Source organism: Schistocerca gregaria, chromosome 2 (assembly GCF_023897955.1).
Source record: "Schistocerca gregaria isolate iqSchGreg1 chromosome 2, iqSchGreg1.2, whole genome shotgun sequence".
Taxonomy (NCBI): Eukaryota; Metazoa; Arthropoda; class Insecta; order Orthoptera; family Acrididae; genus Schistocerca; species Schistocerca gregaria.
This window is the reverse complement of record NC_064921.1, coordinates 428,725,291-428,745,220: the sequence shown is the minus strand read 5'-3', so window position 1 is coordinate 428,745,220 and position 19,930 is coordinate 428,725,291. Positions and strand designations below refer to the sequence as shown.

Genomic DNA, 19,930 nt, shown 5'->3' with positions numbered 1-19,930 from the left:
GGTCCACTTCTGAGTCTTATACAAGCAGTTATTCGGGTGGCATTTACAGAGAGCCTTTACTAGGAGCCTTTCTCCACCCATACGGTCTGCCTGTTTCTTCCATTTCTCAACTTTCTTTCAGTTTTTCGTTTAGGTTAATATTCCTAAATCCTTTCCTTATAGGCCTATCCTCATTTCATGGAGAGCCAGTCACCATTTAATGAACAGTATTTTAATTTTTTTTGAACGGCTTTCTCGTACTTTTTTTGTGGACGGATGCCGTCTTTGTTGGTCTGTTGACTTTGCCGGGGAAAACGATTTGTGATCTCTGAGCAGACTGGCAATGACACTTAGAGCTCCTTTCCTGTAATGCACACTCCCCATCTTTTTTAAGCGCTGGACACCAGTGCTGCAGCTCCACTTGTGTCCGACCTTTAGAAGAGGCAACCTGTAACTCGATGCTACTGAGAGATGATAGCGCCGCGTAGGGAGACGATAGGACGGTGCGGGGCAGGCAGATGCGTAGCGAACGAGAACGCATAGCAGACACGTTAAGTGGCGCCGCTCGTTTTGCTCCGCTCGATCATCTCGTCACTCGCTCGCTTTCCCATGAGGTCGCGTGGTCCTTACACGAATCAACGTTCCTTCGGAGTTCAGTCTGTTCATTTTTGTATGCAAACTTGAGTTTGTATTCTCTAAAAAGTTGCTGAGACAAGAAAGAACGCGTTCAGCAATTTTTAAAGTCCCAAATAGCATCAAGCTAACTGCTTAGAGTTCCACTTGCGTTCGTCACCCTGAAAACCCAAGTTTGCTGTCGAAAGATGATATAGCAGCAGGCGTTTTCCTCATAACGTTGTATGACTATTCGGACATGACCAGCTATTCTAAATCTGTTCCTCAAGACAGCGTGTAGAACTCCTCGAAGCTTGCATATCAAATAATAAGAAACTGAGCTCTCTAGCCAAATCAAGCCCAAATGGAAGCTTTCTTTGGCACAATCATTATTAATTCACTCGTAGCGCCAGGAAGTCTCTACCAATTAGGAGGAACTCTTAAAAAACAAAAAAATATAATTTTTTACAAGCAAGGAACAAGACTGCCAGGTGAGAACACCTTGGATTTTGAAACTTACAGACCATTTGAAAGCAAAGCCGACGAAAGAATCCTTAAAAATACATCGTATCTGGGGATTGCATCCGCAGTTTCAGAATAAATTCTGAGATTTGTTATCGGATAAACCTTTGAGAAACATATTAATGTCAGTTTCCTTGAAATTTGCAAATAAAATATACAAAGTAACTAATGCACGTATGCTGACCTACAAAAATGTAAAACAAACCCAAAGATGTTGGGAGGTAGTAGAAAATGCAGCTTCCAAAATGCGAAAAAATCATCTGAAAATTTTAATGCGCGAGTTTAATGCACATTTGGGGAAAGAGAAAAGATTGAGGAAAATAGTTGGTGAATTAACTGCGCGCGAAAGGGACAATCAAAACGAAAAGACACTTGGAGACCTGTACAGAAATTTCAACCTGTTTTATGAAAAAACCCTCAAAACAAAAACATGGCGATCATCCAACAAGAATATAGGTGAATTCCTAGTTGGTCGTACCGCGATCTTGTATCTACACGACAAGAAAAAAAAAAAATTAAAATAAAAAGAAATGGAAATCTGTGATAAGGTTTTATGGGACCAAACTACTTAGCTCATCGGTCCATAAACTTGCACACTACTTAATCTAACTTAAACTAAATTACGCTATGGACAACACACACACCCATGCCCGAGAGAGGACTCGAACCTCCGACGGGGGGAGCCGCACGGACCGTGACAAGGCGTCTCAGACCGCGCGGCACATCACAAACATATTTTAAAGTACCCAAAGGAGCTAACACTGACACAGACCTCTACCTAATCGAGTGAAACGAAATTTAATGCCACAAAAATTCAATGCCGGCCGGGATGGTCCAGCGGTTCTAGGCACTACAGTCTGGAACCGCACGACCGCTACGGCCGCAGGTTCGAATCCTGCCTCGGGCATGGATGTGTGTGATGTCCTTAGGTTAGTTAGGTTTAAGTAGTTCTAAGTTCTAGGGGACTGATGACCTCAGATGTCAAGTCCCATAGTGCTCAGTCATTTGAACCATTTTTGAACAAAAATTCAGCAGTAGGATGCCATTAATGAAATTTGATAGTACTGAAATCCAATCACTGCTACTAGCAAACGCATTCGACAAAATGCAAGCTTAAAACTGAGAATAACTCAGAAACCAGTTCCTAAAAATTGCTCAGAACCAAATTTCTCTATAAAGATGGAAAACTTCCTTAGGAGAAATGGTGATTATGAAAAAGCAGTAATATCTCCTCACTAGGCATTCCAAACATGGAATAATAAGAAATCAGAAAAAGCACTAGATTCCTAGCAAGTAGGAAAAAGTTTCAGAATTAATTAAACAAACAAAAACACGATATAAGAATAGTAGCTCCGTAAAAGCGAGGAAAACATCCAAAAATCAACAGCAGGACATTTTTATAAAATTTATAACATATCTAAATTGATACCGTCCTCAAAGTTTCTTATTTAAGACGGAAAACAGAATTGGCACTTAACAACCAACAAAACTACAGAGAACGTTGCAAATTTCGAATATTTCTCTGGTACTCAGGTACTCAGTAGAGTGGCGTAATATTTCGGCAAGCCGACTTCATGCCGTCCTCGGGTGTTTTTGATAACTCATCGTCAGGAGCGCCTGAAGATGGCGAGAAGTCGGCTTCCCGAAATGTCACGCCTTCTGGGCGACGCCACCCGACTGAATACCCGACAAATATCCACAATTTTCCTAGGCAAAAATTTTACAAAGCTTACCAACTGCCTTGAACCCACAGAAATATACACTACGTGATGAAAAGTATCCTAAACCCCCAAAACATAGTTTTTCATATTAGGTGCACTGTGTGGCCACCTCAGTAGTCATTAAACATCGCGAGAAAGCAGAAGGGGGCGCTCTGCGGAACTCGCGGACTTCGAACGTGGTCAGGTGACTGGGTGTCACTTGTGTCATACGTCTGTACGTGAGATTTCCACGCTCCTAAAAATCCCTAGGTCCACTGTTTCCGATGTGATAGTACAGCACAAAAGCGTACTGGCCGACCTCGTCTGTTGACTGACAGAGACCGCCGACAGTTGAAAAAAGTGTTCAGATGTGTGTGGAATCTTATGGGACTCAACTGCTAGGGTCATCAGTCCCTAAGCTTACACACTACTTAACCGAAATTATCCTAAGGACAAACACACACACCCATTCCCGAGGGAGGACTCGAAGTTCCTCCGGGACCAGCCGCACAGTCCACGGCTGCAGCCCCTTAGACCGCTCGGCGCCGACAGTTGAAAAGGGTCGTAATATGTAAGAGGAAGACATCCATACAGATCGTCACACAGGAATTACAAACTGCATCAGGATCCAGTGCAAGTACTGTGACAGGTGGGAGGTGAGAAAACGTGGATTTCATGGTCGAGCGGCTGCTCATAAGCCACAAATCACGCAGGTAAATGTCAAACGATGGATGCCTCGCTTGGTGTAAGGAGCGTGAACATTGGACGATTGAAAAGTGGAAAAACGTTGTGTGGAGTATCGAATCACGGTACGCAATGTTGCCATCCGATGGCAGGGTGTGGTTATGGAGAAAACCAGGTGAACGACATCTGCCAGCATGTGTAGTGCTAACAGTAATATTCGGAGGCGGTGGTGTTATGATGTGGTCGTGTTTTTCATGGAGGGGGCATGCAGCCTTGTTATTTTGGGTGGCACTATCACAGCACGGGCCTACATTGATGTTTAAAGCACCTTCGTGCTTCCCAAGGTCGAAGAGCAAGCACTTCTACATGACTGCTCAACACGAACCGGTTGTATGAGCATACTCTGAAAGGAACGTAACTGGTACAGAATCTGGACCGCAGGACTAGTCATTATTAAAATAATTAAGCTGCTTCGCTATACCTTGGATATCTACTTCTAAGTTTGTCGTATTGGAAGTTGTTCTTGATTGGATTTCTGGAAAATTTAATTCGTTTTCTTTGGTAAAGGAATTTCAGAAAACTATGTACAGTAACTCCTCTTTATTTGCACTGTAATCGGTAATATTACCATTGGTAACGTGCAGTGAAGATGTTGATTGTGTCCTGCTGCTGCTGTACGTCACATATGATCAGAATCTCTTTGGATTTTATGCCAGATTTCGAGGCAGTTTCGTTGTGAAAGCTATTAAAAGCATCTCACATTGAATTCCGTGTTAACTTTCGAGCTTCGATCACACGTCGCCAGTCTTGGAGATTTTGCGTTTTTATAAAATGTGGCATGGTGTTTTCGTTGCTTCTGCAGCAGTATTCTGACCTGTTTTATATACCAGGGGAGGGTCAAGACCAGCTTTTATTAAGGTTAAAAAATTGCAACGTATCCCTGAAGGAAGGACTAATGTAGAACTTCTGAAATCAGCTAGCCGGAAAACTTTACAAGAAATTATACTGATCATGCAAAGTTGTTGAACTGAGAAAATTCTTGATGATCGGAAAACTGCATCGTTACAACCACTACGTAAAACGAAGACAGAATCGATATTGCTAGTTCTTCCTGTGCTACACAAAATTCTGTCCCACTACTCCTGGATCAAACACAACAGCAACTTGAATGTGAAATATTGAATTTCAATCAGGTTCTAGAGGAAACAGATCTTACCTAGAACAAATTTTAGTTCTGAAACTAATTCTCCGGGTATTAAAAAATTGTAATTAGAAAGTAGTTAGTACTTTTGCATATTTTAAGTAGCTTATGGTTCTCTTCCAAATTCTGAAAAAACAAGTTCTGAACTTCAAAACCAGTGCAATTAATAGCGAAATACTAAATGGTACAAAATGTAAAGTTCACGGTATATGTTTTAGAAAATTTTGAAATAGCAGTGAGTGAGATCATGGTCTCTCGCCATTACTTTTCAACTGCGTCTTAGTAAAAATAATCCAAGAGTGTCGAAAACAGAAATCAAAAGTTAAAAATTGTTGAAAGAATTAAATTAGGAAGAATTGGTATTAGGATAGACTGATTAGCTTTCGAGCCGAGCTGAAGATCATATATGAAGGTAATAAAAAGCACAAAAACCAATAGAAAGTGTTAATGAAACAGCAGAAAAAGTAGGGCTTCAAATAGTATTTAAGAAAACAAAATATGTCTAACAAATATCTGTCACCCTCTGTTCTACAACCTAAATACGGGAAAATAAAGAGAGATTCCCACTTCAAATATTTAGGCGAAACCATTCAGGAAACTTTCCTGGAAAAGACTGAATTGGTAGTCACATTTGGAAATAATTTTCAGGCTTGTTAAAGACGTCTATAACAAAAAATGCACCTCAGAATATGTTAAACTGAGGTACTACAACACAGTCGTAAAACAAGAGTGTCTTTTTGGGTTTGAAATACTAATTTTAAACAGGAAGAGGAACTTTGAAGAAATAAGAGAAAAGAACGAAAATTAATCAGAAAAATTCAGATACTATTTTTCTGAAGGAGAAACATACAGACTAAGAGAAAATAGAAATGATGGAAAGTGTACAAACGTTAATTCGGATATGGAAAAAGGCTGCCTAGTATTCTACGAGCATAGTAAAAGAACGGAACCAATCCGGTGAAGTAGACAGGTTCTGGTATTCTATGAGATCTACAGTAAAGCTGGGCTGAAACACTGAAATGGATCGGCGCAGCAAAAGAAGACCTGAAAGAAGCAGAAATAAATCACAGTGATGCACCAGACAGGAAAATTGACGACTGGACTGTTGAAGCAGCAGCGAAAGACAAGGGGACGTCGACAGCTTGGTATAACGATCGGAAAAAGCTCATTCTCAGAGTGTGACAGTAAAAAGGGCAGAAAGAAAAGCTAAAACTAAACCTGGAAAATGTCTCTTGCTGTACAATGCGTGGTCCAGTAGGACCCAATACTGAATATGTATGGTGCCCCAGAAATGTTGCAATAAACTTCGAGTGTTTGTAGAGGGATCGTGAGGAACAAAACGAGGATAAGAACCAATGTCCAGAAACATCACTTAGTGACGCTACAGAGCGTCTTACACTAGGCCACCCCTTCGGCGCCAAACGTGACTTCTTGCGCTGACAAACCGTAGACAGAACGTCTCACGCCGTTGTTTATGATTCAGTGACTGCGACTGTTTGTCACGATCGCCAGGTGGAAAGATGGAATTGCTGATACACATACAGGTTTTGTCTCCTCTGAATACGCTGATTGTTTCGTACAGGGGTTTGCATCCACAATTTATTTTTCTCCTGGAATCCTTAAAATCTCCAGGGTTTTTCGGTATACAGGAGAAAAATAAGATGCGTCAGCGCACAAAGTCACGTTTGCTGCTGCATGGTTGGTCTAGAAACAGGCGCCAGCTCCTATAACTTCGACGCTGTTTAGAGTCGTCGGATGACGTTTCCAGAAACAGGTACCTATCCTCTATCTGTTCGTCAATACACCCTCTACAACTCCTTGAAGTTTGTCGGAACGTTTCTGGAACACACTGTATATATAGGGTGAAGAAAAAATGCTGTACTTGGCTGCTGGCATGTGATCCATCATCTAAACTCAAGATAAAAGTATTGTAGCAAAACCTAGTCCCACCAAAAGCTTGAATAGAAATGCGATTTGGAAAACGAGGCTACGGCAGTGCTATAACTGAGTGCAGCGTGGCCGAGAGCAGATAGCATGAACTCTGCACTATGCCGAAGCTGTCCCATCTGTTCAGTGAGACGAGGCAATGCCGTGGGGAACGGATATGTAGACTCGCCGATATTTGAGACGCGCTGTTGCCGAACTTTTTTTCCAGTTAAAGCGTCAAACTGTATCACACCTGTTTACACCTCCACAACGCGGTATCTTGTGTATGTTTTGTTTGCTGTTGTCTTTGTTTAAACACTATGACGTGACATGAACTTCTTAGAGAGGTAAATGACCACATTGTTTTGACCATGAGACAAATGAATCCAACACAAAATAGTAGTGGTTACAGTAACATCGTCTGTACCTAGTGAGGTTCAAAAGCACAACAGGTACGGTACACTGGTTTGCAAATTACGCTACGCATAAGAATGCCATTCTGTACGTTTGACGTCCAGGATTACATTCACAGAGCCACTCGTACAAGCAATACTCGCTTTAGAGTCGATGTTCAGAGTGACCTTCTTGCATTTGCAAACATTTCTCCATTCGTTGGATCGCACTTTGATGGACCCTATGCAACACACCTGCATCCACTATTGCCCTAGTACCTTGCACGTACCTATTAGGTCGTATACAGCCGTGGGTGGAGTACTGTGAACTTGTTCCTATAAGTGTCCCCACAAATAAAAATCTAGTGGATTAAGGCCCGGCGAACTTGGAGGCCATGGCATTGGGTCTTAACGACCAATCCATTTCCCTGGAAACGCTTCATTTAAGTAGTTAAACACATTTACTCCGAAGTGTGGCGTTGTACCATCATGCTGAAACCATATCTGTCGCCGAGCATCAAGTGGAACGTCAGGCGAAGTATTTCAGGGGCGCATTCAACTCGTCCAGCCACCCATATGACGATTCCAGCCCGCAGGTTTATTTGAAAGCGTGCCTGAAAGCCACTTTACAAGTGATATGTGTGTTGTGTTCTGATCAATAATGGCTATTGTGGAGGTTGAAAATATCATCACGAGTGAAGCTAGACCTGTCAGTCCATTTTACGTTACTTATAAAATGTTCGTTATCTTCCACTTGGAGCAAATGCCTTTCACAAAACTGTGCTTGTCGAATGCTGCCTTCAGGTCGCTTGTGTTGAGTTTACGTATAATGATATAGTTGCAGTTCTACATCGTGCAACACTTCAACAATCAGTTTTTGAGATATCTGGATCTGCCTTGCAATATCACTGGTACTTCGCTGAGGCGATTGGTGAACGGTTTCAGGAATCGTTTCCTGTGCTTGTGGAGCACTTCTAGTCCTTGGACGAGCTCTGTCAATTAGTCGTGGACGAATATTAACACTTTCCCGAAGGCGTTGGTCCAGGCGACGAAAACCATTCCTGTCGGGACGGAGCCTTTGCGGCTGTGGTGCGGCGTATGTACGAGCAGCAGCAACAGCTTTGTTATCGTAAGCAGCCAGCACCAAAAGCATACGGACGCATTCATCGTTTGTGTACTCCATCAGGAAACTGCCTATATCAACTTATTAAGACTATTTATGGCAGTGCACTGAGGGGTTAGTAGACACATACAGGTATTTTAATAGATTACACTGTCATTTGATAGGCTACTGATATTGTACCGCTTACAAACATCGAACCAGAGCAAGTGGGTTTATGACACAGTAGCCTACTCATTGTGTTACAACGCCTGGTTGAGTAGGGCGGGCTCATACACATTCTTGTGTACATTCTGCTCCTCTGCCCGATGTGACACTGCTATTAGCTTCTCGTTTTCGTACATGTATTTTCAAAATGCAGTTCATCTCATTTTGATACATAAACTTTTGTCTTGAATCTGGATGAGGAATCACATGCCGACCTTTAAGTGCAGCATTTTTTCTTTATTCTGAATAAGCTCTCTACTTCTTTTTCTGACACGTTCCCCTAGCAGCCGTTTACGAACTATCACCGCCCTAGCGGTCGTTCACAGTGGTTAACAAAACAGAACTTTGGACTTCTCTGTCCTTCGGTATGTAGACTGTTCATGTTCCATTTATTTGTCATGAAATCCAAATTAATTAAATTGGGTGCATATTTTTAATTCACACTCACATTACGCTGAAACAAGGTTCATGATGCCAGCAATTACGACGACAAGTTATAAGTAATGTTAAAAAAATTCATTTAATTGCAGACAACTTATTTCGGCATATGCATAAAGTGCCATAACTACGAATCTGTCCTGATGTGTACACTTTTTAATTTGAGAATATCCTAGTTCATAGTAATTCCTCTGTGTCGTTAACCATAATTTGATGTTGTAATGTATGTACAGTGCATTCATCAACTTGAATCGCTCTGTATCATCGAATGTGGCGAGAATTTAGAAAAGTTACTCATTATTCCACAACCAAGAGTGCAGTGTTCTGTTATAAGGTCATAAATGGACCGAAGGTATTTACCATATGTTCAGATTCACATATATGTTGTATTTAAGATTAAATGCCCTGAATGGTGGCTTCGTTGTAAGCAAGTGTGTTGAGTAGAACATCGGTCATATGAGTGAATCTTTAAACGAGCCCACACAGCAGATCTCGCGTTTCTTTGCCAGGTGTTTGTTAGTGAGGTAAGATCGTAGAGGTTGGGAGGCCAGTGTGTCACGGGGCCTCAGATTGTGTTAATGGGACTTAGGATATTTTGTTGACACAAACTGAACACTTGGAAATATTTCCGGACTCTCAATTCAATCGAGACTTGGAAAATTTCAAGTCACTTTCAGTGTTTGTTTCTTTTGGAGCCACCTGAACTTTATTATTATTCATCTGTTAATAAGCAGCTGTGAAATGTAGTGACTTTTCTGCATTTTATGATTTAGATAGTGTGATGAAATTATCCCGTATGAAGTCGCAATAATCTTGATGATAATGAACCTTAGATGTCGCTTTGAATGTTAGTGAGATTTCTCGGTGTCAAACTTTTTAAGATTTTCCTATTGGTTCTTCGTATATTTAAGCATTACTCTATACACTTTTTCCACGCATGCTACTGTCTGTAAATGCTCTGTTTGCGATACTTATTTACCTTGCTACTTAGAATGTTGTTCAGCTGACTTATTAATTTGATGTGGGGACACCATTCACACATATCTGTGTGCTTGTATAAAAAAAAAAGTTTACTTAAGTTCGAAAAACACTGGATCTGACAACATCATTATCCTATGAGATTGTTCTTTCCCCTTTAATTATTTATTAGTAATGTCTAACATTCTCAGAATGGAGAAACGGATGTTTATGTGCTTTGTTGAAACATAAAAAAAAATTCAGAGATTTGCAGGTTGATGACTGATGTGATTTTTGATGGTGAACTTGTTTATTCAGCCTGTACGAATGTGGTGTACAGGCAGGCTTAGTTTTGTTGTTGCTGTTAGCTGTAAATTTGTTATTCATATTGTGTTCTAACAAATTCATGCAACTGCATGATTATTATTAGTGGTACGTCTGGTTTGTGTTCAACCTGCATTTAATATGAACGTGATCTATGGATGGTTATTACTTACGGTCGAAACTAGTCATCATATTTTAATTTTGTTATAAAGGCGATACAGGCATTAAAATATTTTTGTGAATCTTATTATAAATTTGAAAATATTTATTTACTGCTCATTTCTTGATAATTTCGCTAATGTGTGTACTTGTAAAAAGTTCCAGGTTTAAATTTGTGTTAGAATTTGGGCTTAAAAGTAAAGGTGCATGACCGACCCCTACTGATTTTAGCAAACCGTACAAAAATATTATATTGAGCATGCCTGCAGCAATATTATTGTTAAGTCGCGATTTAATTGTGACGCGTTAATGTAACAGTTTATTCTGTGGATTTTTTTTCTGAAGGTATTTGTATGTAATGTAGACCTATACGTAAGTGAAACCTGGACGATAAGCAGTTCACGCTAAAAGAGAATAGAAGTTTTTGAAACGTGGTGCTACACCCTGAGGCATAAAGGAACAGTCAGTTTGGTATTCAAACGGATGTTGGTTGGAGTAGGTACTTGAAGACGAAGAGGCTTGCACGGCAGAAAATAGCGTGGAGAGCTGTATAAGGCCATTCTTCGGACTGAAGACCACAACAGGAAATGAGCAGTATGGAGAAGACCTGTTGGAGGAAGAAAGTTTTGGTAAGGACCCAGTCGACGGTAGCGTAATAGAGGACTCGTCAGATTAGGCTTTGCAAGTGTAGAGACTAATGGATGGTATTACTCCTACCTAGGCATTACGGCTGCACTAAAACGATAATCATTTTGGTGTCCAAGCTTGCTGCACGTTTCATACCAATATTATTATATTTGAATAATGCAGGCATGGTGAGGCAAGGTGTTTCCGACCGAACAGCAAATATTTTATGAGGCAGTAGTGTAAACTGTATGAGTAAAACGATCCATATAACATTTGCGCTGCTTGCACTGATAAGCAAAATCATTATGACCACTGCCCATTGAGAGGTTGGGTGGGACCTGGTGGTGCTGCGAGAACGTGACGCGGTAAGGAAAGTACACTACTGGCCATTAAAATTGCTACACCAAGAAGAAATGCAGATGATAAACGGTTATTCATTGGACAAAGATATTATACTAGAACTGACATGTGATTACATTTTCACGCAATTTGGGTGCATAGATCCTGAGAAATCAGTACCCAGAACAACCACCTCTATTCGTAATAACGGCCTTGATACACCTCGGCATTGAGTCAAACAGAGCTTGGATGGCGTGTACAGGTACAGCTGTCCATGCAGCTTCAACACGATATCACAGTTCATCAAGAGTAGTGACTAGCGTATTGTGACGAGCCAGTTGCTCGGCCACCATTGACCAGACGTTTTCAATTGGTGAAAGATCTGGGGAATGTACTGGCCAGGGCAGCAGTCGACCTGCAACATGTGGTCGTGCATTATCCTACTGAAATGTAAGGCTTCGCAGGGATCGAATGAAGGGTAGAGCCACGCGTCGTAACACATCTGAAATGTAACGTCCACTGTTCAAAGTCCTGTCAATGCGAACAAGAGGTGACCGAGTATGGCGATGAGGAATACACACTTCCAATGTGCGTTCACCGCGTTGTCGCAAAACACAGATGTGACCATTGTGATGCTGTAAACACAACCTGGATTAATCTGAAAAAATGACGTTTTGCCATTCGTGCACCCAGGTTCGTCGCTGAGTACACCATCGCAGGCGCTCCTGTCTAAGATGCACCGTCAAGGGTAACCGCAGCCATGGTTTCCATGCTGCTGCAAACGTCGTCGAACTGTTCGTGCAGATGGTTGTTGTCTTGCAAACGTCCCAATCTGTTGACTCAAGGATCGAGACGTGGCTGCATTATCCGTTACAGCCATGCGAATAAGATGCCTGTCATCTCGACTGCTAGTGCTTTGGGATCCAGCACGGCGTTCCGTATTACCCTCGTGAACCCACCGATTCCATATTCCGCTAACAGTCATTGGATCTTGACCAACATGAGCAGCAATGTCGCTATACGATAAACGGCAATCGCGATAGGCTACAATCCGACCTTTATCAAAGTCGGAAACGTGATGGTACGCATTTCTCCTCCTATCACAAGGCATCACAACAACGTTTCACCAGGCAACGGTATATGTTGTAGCAGTCAAAGACAAGCTGACTGCTGATGGCAAGAAGCGTCGCTTCACGCTTGTTGAAGTCTTCACCGACGGCGATATAATATTTCAGCAATATAATAGTCCGAGCCTTTAAGACAGAATTGTGCTACCGTGGTTTGAGCTGTATGATTGCGAACTTACGGTGATATCTTGTCCACCAAATTCGCCTGATGTGAATCCAATGGGACCCATCAGAATCGGTGTCGGACGCCATCACAGCGTACATATATCAGCGGCTAGTAATCTATGGGAATTACATGATTTGGGCATAGACATCTGGCGCCACATACCTTCACAAAGCTACCAATAAACTGTACAATCGATGATACGAAGAAACTGTCTTGTATGAGTTGCAAAGCTGTCTCAACAAGCTATTAAGTAGGTGGTCATAATTGTTTGGTTCATCAGTGTATATTGGTTAAAGCGAAACAATTAACCACAGAAGGTGTCGAGACGCCCTGCTAAGCTCGCAGGACACGACAGGTAGTTTAAGTTGTGAAAAGGGACCAAAATAAGCAGCTGTCAGTTACACTCGAACATACAACCTTTTATTTGATCAAACAATACAAGAGCCAAGAATTAAAAAAAAAGAAGAGAACTTTATATTTGGAACTTAATTAGTTGCCGAATGCACCGTACAATCTCATGCCTTCAGAGCAAGACCACTTTAGTAAAAAAAAGCGGCTGAAAGACAATAACTTAAAGCTGAACCAAAATCAGAAATTTAAAAGGCGAAGTCTTATCTTAAAACAGTTCCTTAATTAGGCTGAAGGACCAAATAATCTGACACTTTAACAGTAAAGAACTTAAATTCCAAATCTGCTGAAGCCCCAACATATAAGACTCAATAATATTAATTTTAAAAGAGCCAAAGGCTTTACGTAAAACAGTTCTTAAATTAAGCAGAAGGCCCAAACCATCTGACGCCTTAGGGGAATAACAACCTTAATCTAAAAATCGGCTAGAAGCCATACAAGTACAAACAACAAGAACAAACAAGAAAAGGCAGTACACCCAAAGGCACTCAGAAGTTCCGAGGGTTGGCCTGGAATTTAAACACTACCGCTCTTTTAGGTGAGACAGGCAGTCGGCCCAACCATTGTCAATCCGACGACAACCCAATCGACAGACAGTCAACGGACCCACCGGCGAGATAACGTCCGCTTCACCCGACCCTCACTCAAGAGGGAGTTCAATGGAACAACGTAGAAGGTATTGGCGCCCACAACCAATTATACATTGAGCTGTGAAACTGCACACCGTGCTGGACAGCGACGACACGATGAGTAAAATACACAGTCTGAATTTACGACAACGGCCAGGGCAGGTAGCCGGAAGGTTAACGACCACAAGGTAGAAGATTCCGCTGGTGCACTTCAATTCAAATAACCAAGTGCAGTTAAACTCCACCGGAGCGTGGCTAAAATCTGCCAACTTGCAAACACACGTTGTTGGTTCAAATGGCACTATGGGACTTAACATCTAAGGTCATCAGTCCCCTAGAACTTAGAACTACTTAAACCTAACTACACTAAGGACATCACACACATCCATACCCGAGGCAGGATTCGAACCAGCGACCGTAGCAGTCGCTCGGTTCCGGACTGAAGCGCCTAGAACCGCTCGGCCACAGGGGCCGGCCACCCGTTGTTGCTCGAGGAAATATCTAAACAGCCGGCAACGAACTCCAAAAGACACAACGTGAACAGTCGTGACTTGCTGGTGGATTAAGTCAAAAGTCAACTTTCATGTCCAGGATCGGTGAGCCACGAACCACGTAGCAATGGGAACGGCACCACACACTCCGACACCGCATAGAGGCCTGGCCAAACTATGAGCTGTGGAGACTTCCTCGCCGCCTCACGCCAACCGACCAACTGCCCGCACACAGCCCAGCCGGAAACTATAAGCGCCAGGTCAAAGACAGTCCAAGGTGCGAATATCGATACACATCGCTGCTGTCACCCGCGGACAGATAGGATAACAGCATAATCGCTATAACCGCGGGAGACTAAACACAGAATAGCAACCAAGGTTTAATCAAACGCGTAGCATGAGTCAGACACGGCTGTTTTGTTAAACGGATGAAAACAATTAATTTCAGAATTGTTTCTTGGTGACTTACGCAATCGGCTTCATGCATTTTCGAAGTTTCTTGACAGTTGCACGAGTGGCTCTTTTGAGGTCCGTTCTGACATTTTTTATGAGGGCAGCAGTGGTTTAATCTTTTGCTGCAAATGAGTCTGCTTCTGATATACTGTTGTAGTGTGTCTCCGAAATTCTGTGGCTCACTCAACAGTCTCTCCGTCCGCTATTCAGAATGGAAGCGCTATCATCGGAATAGCGTTTGTTAATCGTTAAGGCATTTTACACGAGTGCGAGATATATTGTTATGGTGAGACGCGCATTCACCAGAAAGATTAATTCTAGGACCTCCATGAGATTACAGTGGTGAAAGGAAGTCCAACTGTGATGACAAAAATTAAGCATTCTTCGGTGCGAATTTTGAGTGATGATTTCCCTGTTTTTGTACAGGCTGATGAGACGTTTTGAAAAGACTCTATCCCTACATGACTCAAGAAAGAGCCACTCAAGACGACTACACGCACTCGGCCATCAGGCCACAAGTGGCCCATCGGGACCATCCGACCGCCGTGTCATCCTCAGCTGAGGATGCGGACAGGAGGGGCGTGTGGTCAACACACCGCTCTCCCAGTCGTTACTATGGTTTCCTTTGACCGGAGCCGCTACTATTCGGTCGAGTAGCTTCTCAGTTGGCATCACGAGGCTACACCCCGAAAAATGGCAACAGCACATGGCGGCCGGGATGATCACCCATCCAAGTGCTGGCCACGCCCGACAGCGCTTAACTTCGGTGACCTGAGGGGAAGCGGTGTATCCACTGTGGCAAGGCCGTTGCCAAAGACGACTACCCTCGGCTGGAATTCTGGAGAATGTCGAACGGGTGCAACTTCTATTCAATGAGGAGGCCATCTAAAAAATACCACCTCTTGCAAAGTAGGTTACAAATCAGATTAATAATGTTGCTCACGCAGCATATGTTCGTTTTATCGGGCAACAACAAAGTAATTAAACTTCCTGGCAGATTAAAACTGTGTGCCCGACCGAGACTCGAACTCAGGACCTTTGCCTTTCGCGGGCAAGTGCTCTACCATCCGAGCTACCGAAGCACGACTCACGCCCGGTACTCACAGCTTTAATTCTGCCAGTACCTCGTCTCCTACCTTCCAAACTTTACAGAAGCTCTCCTGCGAACCATGCAGAACTAGCACTCCTGAAAGAAAGGATATTGCGGAGACATGGCTTAGCCACAGCCTGGGAACATCCCCCAGGCTGTGGCTAAGCCATGTCTCCGCAATATCCTTTCTTTCAGGAGTGCTAGTTCTTCATGGTTCGCAGGAGAGCTTCTGTAAAGCTGTGAGTACCGGGCGTGAGTCGTGCTTCGGTAGCTCGGATGGTAGAGCACTTGCCCGCGAAAGGCAAAGGTTCCGAGTTCGTGTCTCGGTCGGGCACACAGTTTTAATCTGCCAGGAAGTTTCATGTCAGCGCCCACTCCGCTGCAGAGTGAAAACAAAGTAATTGCCTGTGGATTGTATCGTCAGAATGGAAATAATGAAGTCACTGTAAAAAAATCATTAATTTTAGCACTTATCTTGAATGGATTCCTACATAGATTTCGGCCGGCCGGAGTGGCCGTGCGGTTCTAGGCGCTACAGTCTGAAACCGAGCGACCGCTACGGTCGCAGGTTTGAATCCTGCCTCGGGAATGGATGTGTGTGATGTTCTTAGGTTAGTTAGGTTTAATTAGTTCTAAGTTCTAGGCGACTGATGACCTAAGCAGTTAAGTCGCATAGTGCTCAGAGCCATTTGAACCATTTTTGAACGTAGATTTCGTTGAAGTTGTTATGGCTCATCTTGTTGATTTTAGGGTGATTCCACTTTCCACTTTGACTGCTAGAAGGCCCAGATCTGTATTTTAGCAATATTTGAAGACCTAACAAATGCGTTTTTCAGGAAATTCTTAATGATCTAACATCCCAGATCAGAACAATGGTATTGTAGAAATAATTTTTGACTTGGTGTTCACGATGCTCATTTTTATTAAACTTCTTGTAAATTCACATATACTTGTTCTTAACTGTCACATCATCAAGAAAACGGTTTTGTATCAATCTTCATATATTTAATATCCATTTTAGCCAAACACAAGACATGACGGTTCTTTTACAAAGCGAAATAACAACTTAACTTCTGTAAAGTGAAACAAAGTTTGCCCTGTGAACATTCGCGCCAAAACGGTTACAAGAAGGTCAAAGATTATGACCGTCTTACAGAAGTGAATACACACAAGAACCATATCACTGTAATATATCGATATATCGGAGTACCTATACATTAATAAAACCAAAAGCGAATATTGTCACAAAAATGTGTCTGTTACTTCGCAGAAAAATAGTACGATATTACTGGTATCTAGAACTGGGGTTGGAGTGCCGTAATGGTCACGTAAATAAAGAACCATTACAACCTCTACATCAAAAAGACATTGAGCACAGCAACTCGGGATATCACGACTGTCACTGAGGATAATGAGACAGAAGTTGAACACTTCCCCTTAGAAAATACTACTGTGACAACCTTCGGACGACAGTGACATGGAGCAGCGATATTTTTTTAGCAAGAGAGATGGTTGAGGTCTTTGAAAATGGAGCAGTCCTTAGCGATCAGGATGAGCGTTGAGGCACACCTCTACCTCCATAGGGACACCAACAAACGAAATGGCACCACTGGGGTACTGTGGATGCACACATCCAAGCTGCCTGACATGTTGTGGAACAGCCCCCTTACAGTACCGACCTCAATCAGTATGGTTACTTCTGTTGGGGTTATCTAAAGGACAGAGTCTTCGAAGATGCAATTGCAGCACTCCATGCTCTGCGTGCTCCAATTTACCGAAAGATTCATAGTATGGAAAGTAGTGAACTTGAGAGATGTACCGCTCTTACAGCTGCCGTGTTCGACGAGGCGGACCCGCCGCATCTGCGGTGGGCGTACCTCGCGGCCGTGGAGGCCGTGAACCTGCAGACGGCCGGCTACCGGGTTCGCGCCAGCGGCTCCACCAGGCCCGTCCTGGCGCCGCTCAACGTCACCGTGCCGCGACACGACGGCTTCAGGACCGCCAGGATCGGTAAGCTGTCCAGCCGCTTTCACGTTTACTCTACAGGCTGTCCCACTACAATGAACAATACTCAAGGATTTGACAGTAATGACCATTCGAAGCAAAATAATCTAATAAACATGGCCTTGCAATGTATACCGTAAAATCTGTGGTCGATGCTGTGAAACAACCCTCTTCTTCTGGAAGCTCTTTGCTTCCCATATTTTGACAGGAGGTAGTATAGACCGAGATAAGAAAAAATTATCTAGTAAACACTGGTACTGAAATGCATACCTTAATATCTATGAGCACTTGTTCGGTAGAACAGACTTGTTTCACATTGAACGTTTACTACATATGTTTGCTTGAATATTCTTTCCTGTCGTTGTGTTGATTAGTGTAAAGTGTCTTTTGGAGTGAGGTGTAAAACTCTAGATTTGGTTGTTATTCATTAATTTCTTTCAAAGTGATATTTGTCATTGCTATCTCCAGCACGTTCAACATCCCATCCCGATCCCATTACCCTTTCAGTGGCTACGCATTATCATACAGAAAAATCATTTCACATCACTTATTTACAATGGTCGTATTTCTGTACTGGATTTGTACAGAAATAAAATTCTAAGTAATACTCGAATTATTAGATATAATTAAGAAATTACCCAATATATTAGAAGGAGTTGGCCACCAATAAATATAGGCTCCTATAAACTAAACTTTTTGTATTAAACTCTTTATGGCTGTTGGTGGAAATCAGTGTATCTGAATGACAGAAGCCTTTCTGGACCATAGTAACTGATTTTAAATCCTTGTGAAAGTTATTCATACTTGTGGTGCTGATTTAATGAACTGCATTGTTGGCTTGCAAAGGAAATATATTTTAAATGGGGAATTTCATTAAGCTGTAAATGTACTGGGAAGTAGCATTTTCTGTTTTTAATACGCCGTGAAACAAATCTCAGAATCACCTTCCTTAAACTGTTAAGAGTACTTGTGTCTAAGATATAAAAGGAGCAGTAAGTGTTGCAAATCAATCAGTGCCAAAAAAGTTAATCATCGTTATCGTCTATGTCTCACGTCCATACATGTCTGCACTTCATGTACAAATACCTCCAGAAAAGTCTTAGTAACACTTAAATCTATATTCCTTGTTAACAAATTTCTTTTCTTCATAAATGCCTTTTTTGCCATTGCTAGTCTCAATTTTATGTCTTCCCTATTTCGGTCATCATCAGTTGTTTTGCTACCCGAATAAAAAAAAAAAAAAAAACTGATCTACTACTTTAAGGGTCTTGTTTCCTGATTTAATTCGACTACATTCGATTATATATGTTTCGCTTTTATTGATATTCAGCTAATGTCCTCCTTTCAAGAAACTGTCCATTCCGTTCAACAGCTCTGCCAAGTCCTTTGGTATTTCTGACATAACTACAATGTCATCAGCAGACGTCGGAGTTTTTATTTCTTCTCCCTGGGCTTTAATTCCCATCCCAATTCTTTATTTGGTTTTCCTTACTGTTTGTCCAATGTACAGACTGAATAATACCGGGGATAGGCTACAAGCCTTGTTTCGACTTAGTCCATTCAAAGCTCTGTCAAATTCTTCTCGCAGTATCGTATATCCCATTTGATCTTCATCTACCTCCACTTCCCTTTCAATTAAATTGGCTTCGACTACATCTCCCTTGTGTAAGCCCGCTACATACTCGTTTGCACTCCCTGTAAATCTATTTTTTTAAATGTTTGTATTCCCTTTCGCTTGCTTCATTTGCTGTATTTTTATATTTTCTCCTTTCATCGAGTAAACGCAATATTGTGTTATTCAAGGATTTCTACTTGACCTTGTCCTTTTACTTGTTTGATCCACTGCTGCCTTCACTTCTTCATCTCTTAAAGCTACCCATTCCTTTACCCTGTTTAGCCAACCGTTGTGTAGAGCCCCATTTGAAACTCTCAACAACCTCTGGTTCCAGGTGCAACCTCTTCAATTTCCTAGCTTTTTGCAGTTTCTCCAGTTTTAATCTACATTTTATAAACAATAAATTGGGTCAGAATTCGTATCTACGCCTTGAAACTTCTTAAAATTTAAAATCTGGTTCCTAAATCTCTGTATTACCATTATAGAACCAATTTGAATTCGTCCGGTGTATCCAGGTCTGTTCCATCTACGTAACCTTCTTTTATGATTCTTAAACCAAGTGCTAGCGATGATTAAATTATGCTCTGTGCAAAATTCTATTAGGTGGCTTCGTCTTTCATTCCATTCTCCGAATACATATTCACGTGCTAGTTTTCCTTCTCTTCCTTTTCTTACTGTCGAATTACAGTCTCCCATCACAAGTAAATTTCGTCTCATTCAACTATCTGAATAATTTCTTTCATTTCATCATACATTTCTT

General features: G+C 42.0%; 1 protein-coding gene across 1 annotated transcript in view; it reads left to right on the top strand.

The window, feature by feature from the left end:
- Positions 1-19,930, top strand: part of LOC126324336 (glutamate receptor ionotropic, kainate 2-like) — a 219,385-nt gene that overhangs the window by 33,322 nt on the left and 166,133 nt on the right. The window contains exon 3 of the mRNA XM_049994950.1: positions 17,382-17,561. Coding sequence (XP_049850907.1) covers positions 17,382-17,561 — 180 coding nt within the window. The remainder of the gene's footprint in view (positions 1-17,381; positions 17,562-19,930) is intronic.